The 9,108-nt window shown below is 24.3% G+C and overlaps 1 protein-coding gene across 1 annotated transcript in view; it reads left to right on the top strand.

The window, feature by feature from the left end:
• Positions 1-427: 427 nt before the first annotated feature.
• LOC126895959 (uncharacterized) overlaps positions 428-9,108 on the top strand; it is a 98,689-nt gene continuing 90,008 nt past the window's right edge. The window contains exon 1 of the mRNA XM_050668319.1: positions 428-764. Within this exon, the coding sequence (XP_050524276.1) occupies positions 602-764 (163 nt within the window). The 5' untranslated portion in view covers positions 428-601. The remainder of the gene's footprint in view (positions 765-9,108) is intronic.

Here is a 9,108-nt window from a genome sequence, read left to right as displayed (position 1 = left end):
CAGGAAATATCTCTAAAGGATTCTATAAAAAATAACTCGTCGAAAATATATTTATGGTTGAATTGAACCGCGAGTCTCTAGGGACTTGTCATGAATGCCGTGTAGTATAAAAAGTTGGATATTATTTTGGGTATGAAAAAAAATTGTTTTTTTGTAGTTTTAATACAGTTGAAAATTATTCGTGTACAATAGTCTTTAAGTGCAGTTTTTTCGACACAATACAAGTCAAAAACTGATTATAAAGGAGGTGGCAACGTTAGCAAATTATACTGCATCGTCTTTCATGTTATTATACCGCATTTCTACGCATCATGATCTCTCCCCTCTACAAGAATTCTCCCTCCCACAATATTGAGCTACTGACCCGATTACATTTTTATACGCATACCATTTTTTTTCAAACATCTTTTTTCAACGTTATTATTTTCTTTGTTATTTTTTCAACACACTTGTACAAAATTTAATTTGCAAGTTTTTTTTTCATTTGTTTCACACTGTTACTTTTTCAGGTCGCGCAATGTTGTTAGCATCATTATTTCAATATAAAATATTATAATTTTTTACTAGAGCACTAAAAACAAATACGATGTATTAAATAAAAATGTTTAATTTATGGCAATTTCATTTTAAGACCTCTTATACTGCCCGAGTCGATTGTGCAAAGTGGTCTTTAACGTATCTACGCCGTAATATTCGAACTTTATGTTACAGATTCTTACATACCGGCTGCGATTTCGAGCCGAGGACCAATAAAAACTCTAAAGGTAGGCACAGTTTTGTCAAAATAAAAATGTTGAGTGTTACAATCTACTCGGGCGAAAGGTCTTGGTTCTTTTATTTAACTTTCAAGTACCGCTTGCTTACTTCGCATGTTTCAATTAATATATATGCATTTGCTTTTCATTTCCAAATTAAGCCTTTTTGGGAAAAATTATTTTCCATTACATTTTTGGTGACCTATACGCCCGTATACAACTAGCAGTTGTACACAATGCAGCTTTTTGATTAACATAAACTTGTTATGCTATAAATGAGTACATATTAAGCCAGAATCTGCACGAAACTGACTTGATAAAAAAAAATGCTATTTGCATTGATTAGCATAAATAAAATAATTTATATATTTGTTAAATTTGAAGATTGTTTATAGCGTGTTTTATATAGAGTAATTTAATAGCCAAATAAATAATTATAATATATTAAAAATTACTTGGTATATAAAGAAGCCTTATTTATTAAACATAGCCATAGTTTTACTTATTTTAAAAGTTTACTGAAATAATATCCCAAATATTGACAATAAGGTTTATTTATTTTTCATTATGTACATAGCAAACTACATTTTTTTTAATTATAAAATATAGATTTGCATGAACAATTGATATAATAAGTAAATTATATAACAGGGAATCGCTTGAAAAGTCACCACGTTAGTTCCGCCTGAATATAAGTTACAATGTACAATGTATAAGTGTGATTTTAAAAAAACCAGCACGGGTGTCGCTGTACAGTGGGGACGTGGCAAAGTTCAGTCAAGTATAATATCTGACAGTGATAAAAATCTCTATCATAAAAAACGCTTCGATGCAAATCTGTAGATAGTGTTTAATTTAAAAAAAATGGTGGATTATTTCAAAAACTACATGATCTCCTACTACCTTTTTTATATCCTGATTACAAGTTTTATGATTTATAAGTGTAATATATGAATAAATATATAAAGTATAATGGTACGATTTAAAAAAAATAGTATGTCGCATAAAAGAAGGATATATAGTACTTATATTAAAAAATTATAAAAATCCATACATTTTTCAAAAAGTTATAGCGTTATAAAGTTAAAAATATAAAAAAGAAATTTTTAACAAAAATCGTATTTTTTTTATTAACTTTGAAGTCCGTTTTCACCATGAAGACAAAATAAAATCCGAAATTTTTTATTTAACATTGAAGTATATTACATAACCTTTAATTTAAGATATAAAAGTGTCAGTATTTCAGGAAAACTTTCAAATATTAAGCTGAAAAAGATAATTATTTATGAAAAACTTGTCATTTTGAATCCTCTCCTGTGGGCAAGCGAATAGTCAGATTAAAAAAATATATATACCAAATAATAATTAAATACCTTATGTATTTATAAAAATATTATATTGATTTGGTCATTTTTCATAGAGTTATGGCAGTTTTAAGTAAAAAAAATTGAAAAAATTTCGAAAATTAGCGATTTTTAAAGTTGAAATTTTTTTCTTCCCTCATTTAGGGTAATGTCTTCGACCAGATTCGATTTGTGATCTTTTGACGTATCATTGAAAGAAATCGGTTCGGTGAGAACTGAGAAAAAGTGGTAACAGGCACAAAAAAAACACATCATAGTAAAATTAATACCTTCTCAGCTTCGCATCGAAGCTAAAATAAAATAAAATATTAACGCCAATTCTCAAATTAAAACATATATTTCAGTATTAAAAAAATATAATATTCAATACCTTTTTTTTTGAAATATGAAATTAGTACTAAATGTATTTATATAGGATGTTCTCTAAGTAAAAAAGGGTTTCTATTATTGTTTGTAATAATTTAGGGTGTTAAAATCATCAAAATTTTAGTTACTAAAAAAAATTTTACTGATACAGTTATACAGAATGATTTTTTTATCATAACCCACTCAATTAGTTACAGAATAATAATAATTAAAAATTTTTTTTTTATTTTTATCTTTAGTTACACATTATACTTGAATTATTAACTATGTAATACTTTTTAAGTTCATCCCTTATGCCTGGTAAGGGTGTCAACTTTGTTTTTCTAAATGGTAACACATATTTTTAATTTAATAAAATGTTTGAGTTTTTAATTCAATAGTAAATGGCATTTGAATTTTTAATAAAACTTAATTTGTTTATTAGATATAAACATTTAAAGTTTCAAATTTTCGAGTTAATATATAGGTATAATACACAAGGGATTACAAATACAGGTAGCTAATTGGTTTTTTATGACATCGATATTAGCAGGTACACAGCATTGTTATTATCAATGATAGTAAGGTACATTGTTGTGAGTTTATAAATACACTAACTGACAATACAAAAAGTATATCTATTGATAGTCATAATCAGTGGTGTAGTCCTAAAAATGTTTATGGGTATACGCCTATATAATGAATAGAGAATAACGTGGGGGGCTCCGCCCCCCACACCCCCCATTGCACTTTACATTTTCTACATACAATATTTCACATTATCAACAGTGATATAGTCGTAATTTGATCAATAGATAAGTTAAAAACCTAAATGAGGAAACGTGGGGAATTTCACCCCCACACTACTTTTCAAAGGCCTTAACTATAACATAGTTTTGGGAGACGGAATACAAATATTGTGATGTTTTAACTGTGTTAAAAATATGTATTTTCTAATTATTACATAATGCAACTAAAACTCTTAACCCTCCCAGATACGGCCTAGCTCCTTCCAAACTATTACTCGAATATTTTTACTGACACTTCTAAGTTCTTACATAAATTAAATTTCATAGTCATATAATCGATATGTGTATTATTAGATACTGTTATATTTTTTATAAATAAACAATAAACTTTATGCAGTAATAAAATAATCTTACAATTATTGTTTTCAAATCGTTAAATCATAAATGAAATAAACGTGAATAGGTACATGTTAGTACTATCTTAATTCATTATAGGTAATATATTAAATACTAGATTGGTTGGTAAACGGTTTATTACGGAAAAATACAAATTACCAATTTCAACAGCTATAGGTTAACCCAATAAATTTCAGTTTCAACTTAGTATGTGCTATATCGTTAATTTCTGATCGATGTTTTAAATTTTATCAATAAAATTGTCGTGAAATGATAAACATTATCCTATTTATTTATTTTTGTTTTACATTTATATTCTATTTTTAAAATGATAATAGTCTCGAGCCATATTTGTATGTTTATAACTTCAGGTATATGTTTATATGTGGTATGACTGTAGAGATTAAACAAACTGATAATAGTTATTCAAAATTTGTGTTTTATGACAAACGTACCTATATTCGATACCCACGTATTACTTTTTATTTTATTCTTTAGTCTATACTCTTTAACTATTTTATAAATACGTATATGCACTAATAAAAAAACTAATAGTGGATATACGCCGTATACCCGCGTATCACTCATGATTTTATAAGTATACGCAATAACAGAAAAACAAAGAAGTGGGTATACGCCGTATACCCGCGTATACGCTCCACAACACCTATGGTCATAATTGATAATAAACAATCCGTGACTGTGATAGCAATATCATAAAAAAACAATTAGCTACCTGTATTTGTAATCCCTTGTGTATTATACCTATATATTAACTCAAAAATTTGAAACTTTAAATGTTTATATCTAATAAACAAATTAAGTTTTATTAATAATTCAAATGCCATTTATTATTGAATTAAAAACTCAAATATTTTATTAAATTAAAAATATGTGTTACCATTTAAAAAAACAAAGTTGACACCCTTACCAGGCATAAGGGATGAACTTAAAAAGTATTACATAGTTAATAATTCAAGAATAATGTGTAACTAAAGATAAGAATAAAAAAAAAATTTTTAATTATTATTATTCTATAAGTAATTCTGTGGGTTATTATAAAAAAATCACCTTGTATACTAATTATCAAAAAAAATTACTTAACTATAAAAATACCTTGTATAATACAATTTTTATTACTTATAACAAAATAACATATATTTTTAATTTTTAAATTCAAACAGTGGATATAATTTAAATTTATATTATAATAAATCATAGTTAGTTTACAGAATGATTTTTTTTAGCCCACTCAATTACTCATAGAATTTTTTTTGACACCTTTAGTTACAAGTTGTTCCTGTATAATAAGGTAAGTAATATTTTTTAAGTTCATCCCTTATGTATTGTAGGTTGTAAATTTGTTTTTCAAATGAAAATACATATTATGAATTGAATAAAATGTGTTGAGGTTTTATTTTAATACTTAATACTATTTAAATTTTTAATATTACTTTGTTCATTTATTAGATATAAAAGTTTAAAGTTTCAAACTTTATCAACAGATATGCATAGAGTGTAGTCGTAAAGTATATTGTTATGAGTTAAAATTTATAAATACACCAACTGGCTAAATAAAAAACATACCTGTCAATAGTTCTAACTATAGATAGCGGTATCATAAAAAACCTATTAGTTACCTGTATTTTTAATCCCTCGTGAATTATACATGTCTATTAACTCGAAAATTTAAACATTAAACTGTTATATCTAATAAATGAATAATGTTATATTAAAAATTTAAGTGCCATTTACTATTAAAATAAAACCCCAAACATTTTATTGAATTCAAAATATGTATTCTATTTGAAAAAACTAAGTTTATCCCCTTACAAGACATAAGGGATGAACTTAAAAAGTACTCTGTTCTTATTATACAGGAACAATTGAAAACTAACGGTGTCAATGAAAAAATGTTTAAAATATTTTTATTCTGTTTATAATTGAGTGGGTATGTTAAAAATATCACTTTGTATCACTTATCAACCTACCATATGACCTACTTATCAATTAAAACCTTACTATAAATATACATATATAAACAGTATTAAATCGAGAATTTTTTTTCTAGAGGGCTCTAAGCATTAGTGCAAGTAAAAAAAAAATTATAATGAAATATTGGTTCTACCAAAAATTATAGTAGTTAAATCTATTCCATACTACATATACAAAATAATTATTTTAATATTAGCCACTTAATTTCTTTTTTATTGGGAATATGTCAAGAAAATGATTTTTAACATTTTTAAATTTAATATATTTCTTGATTTATCAGATAATAATTACTTATTATATTTATTTATTATACCTTTAAAGGGTGTCAACTTTATGTTATAAGCTAGTCAAATATGTATGATACCATTAGAATAAATAAAGTTGATACACTATAATAAAGAATGAATTAAAAACTAATCAATAATTAATAAATCCATAAGTATATAAAATTTAAAAAAAATAAAAATAAATTTCTTTATATAATTATTATTTTAAGAAAAATCGATTAAAATAGTGTTACTGTAAAAATACTTGATGATCGGTTTACCATAAACCACTATTACTCTAAAAATAAATACAACATTGAAAAATAATTTTTGTTTTTTTTAGTTATATAATTTATTGATTTATCAGTTGTTCATTAGTTTATAGAATCATCTCATGTAACTTATTAGCATTTCAACTATTTTCTATCAAAAGGCAGCATACATAATTACTAAGTTATTTAATCCATAATTTTTTTAATTTGATATTATTTATTAAACTAGTTAATTTGGAATATTGCCATTTTAATAAATAAAGTTCACGCCGTTTTTAAGTTATAAGGGATTAGCATAATATATGCTTAATGATTGATAAATTGAGAAAAAATGTAGCTAAAAGAAAACAAAAAAAAATTCTTAATATTTTTTTTATTTTTAAATAATTAAGGCGTTTATGATAAATGAATAATGCTGTACATTCTATTCTTAGAGTAAAACAAATTATTAGCGTGTCAAAATTTTGGTTTTGTAACACTTCACAAAAAAAGATTTTAATTAGACCCAAAAATTAAAAAATAATATTTGTCAGTTTTACTAATTAGGTACAAATTTATGATGGTAATATAAAAATGTATATATAAAAATACGGTGGCACAGTGTGGACATGGTATTGTTAAGACAAGCTAACATAAGTTTTAATTTAACATATATTTAAAGGACGCAGAATTCTCGGAACATTTTCAAAAGTTAAATTGAAAAAATTGACTCTTATGAAAAAGTAGCTATTTTGAATCCTTCTTTATGGGCAGGTAAAATTAAAAAAAAAATAAAGTAAAATACTTAAAGTTTCTATATAAAAAACATTTTTTTTACTTGTTCATTTTTGAAAAATTTATCGCAGTTTTAAGAAAAAAAAATTTTAAAAATGTCAAAATTTACCGATTATAAAAATTGTAATTTTGTAGAAATTCTCATTTACTGGGAACGAGGAAAATTTTTTTAATTTTTAAGGGCAATATCTTCAACTAGACACGGTTTAAGATCTTTTGACGAATCGTTCAAAGAAATAGGTTCGGTGAGAGCTGAGAAAAAAATCTCATCATAGCAATATTAATACTTAATACTTTCTCAGCTTTGCATTGAAACTAAAATGTATTAACATAAACAATGAATATTATAACTTAAAATTTAGAAGTGAAAGAGTTGTTTTATTTAACATTTTTGGAAGTCAAGTGTCATTAATATGTCAGTTAGTTATTCCTAATTAAACATTGAATATGTTATAATGAAAATTTATCTGAATAATAATTAAAGATACTATAACAAGCTGTCTAAAGATAATTTCTTGTTTAGGTATTTCCTGAAGGTTGTGTTCAGGGTGATTTTAGCTTTAAGAATCAATAATTTCATTGTGAATATTTTCAGATTTCTCATTTTAATAATTAACCTGAGAATAAATTTTTTTTTTTCATTTATTTAAATTAAAATGTTTTTCCAATTATGCATATATAAATAAATACATTAAAGAATTTTTTTTTTTATTGAAAATAATTCTCAAGTAACATTAATTATTAATGTCACCAACTTAATATTTTGTTAGTGTTAATATATTTAGAATTAATTTTATATTTTAATAAACTCATTTTTCTTATTACAAAATTATAAGTAATGTTTATTTATGCATATGTATACACGTTGATATTTGTTTGTTAATTATACAAACAAAAAACAATGGATTCTTGGCAAGAATAAGAGTTGGAAATTACAAAAGGAATTGTCTACAAAAACAATGGTATGACGTAGTGGGCAAGATCATAGAAAAAATAAGGTATATGAATTAAGTGGAACCCTATTTAACTTATGTACACTCAAATTTATAAAAAAAAGTACTGCTATAACCGGATGATCACGACCCACATAAGTTTTAGCTAATGTAACTAAGAACTACCCTATAAAAACCCTAGAAGGACTATAGCCGTCCCATTATATCTTGACTCGTATTACAGATTATAAAAGGTTCAGTATTTATTAAAGGTATTCTTTCGTATGCTGAACTAAAAAAATAAAAACAACATACCTAACGTTTGAGTGAGGACCTTTTATTTCATTACAAATGCCATTGAACGACGAATTTCACCAAATGTCATATATTTTTGTACACGTGTTATAAAACGCATTTAGAATATTTTATTACAGTTGTTATTATGTACAACTTTTTTAACCTTAACTGCCGTTGGAGCTTTTTTTGTTCACTTAATTCTTTTTATTCATTCCTCTTTAAAAATGTATGCTATAAATAACCATTCAGCTAAAGTTGCAATAAAGGCATAAGCACGTATACTAAAAAAACAACTCAGATTATTCATTTTAATGTTTTAAAACATCGTTGGTAGCTAAATATATTTTCATTGATTTTAAAATTTAACATATTTTTTATTACTTTTTTATCGTTTCAGAGAGTATGTATAGCTTAACGAGAATTCCACACAGCCATTAAAATATTTTGTCTTGTTTGAAGCTTTATTGAATATATTTGTAATACAAATAATAACTAACATTTGTTTTATTGGATTTTTTTTTATTACATTTTAGTATTTTTTTTTCATTGACCATAGTTTTTAAACCATTTAAATCTTATGAAAAAATTTAAAAATTAAATATTATTAAAGTGAGTTAAATAATAGGAATATAGCAAAGAATTTTATTGCATATATATGTATTACACAAAAGAACCTTATTTTAATAATAGTTAAAATATATTTTTTTAAATTAATTTAGCTGTATGGATTGAATTAAAAAAAATAATTGTTAGTTTGAAATTGTTTAATAATGTTTTAATTATAGTAGCGTGTGTTTTATGCACAATGATTTTATTAGAAGTCCGTTATACAGTGTAATTTATTAAGAATACAATCCCCCATATTTCTTTAATTAATAATTTATTAATTTATTCATAAAAATATTAAAATTTGATTTATTTTCATGAAACTTAATAAATATTAAAATAATAGTAAAAAAATAT

The sequence above is a fragment of the Daktulosphaira vitifoliae genome, unplaced genomic scaffold, assembly GCF_025091365.1.
Source record: "Daktulosphaira vitifoliae isolate Bord-2020 unplaced genomic scaffold, ASM2509136v1 Scaffold_1, whole genome shotgun sequence".
Lineage (NCBI taxonomy): Eukaryota > Metazoa > Arthropoda > Insecta > Hemiptera > Phylloxeridae > Daktulosphaira > Daktulosphaira vitifoliae.
The sequence above is the reverse complement of the archived record's forward strand: the minus strand, read 5'-3'. Positions and strand labels throughout refer to the sequence as shown.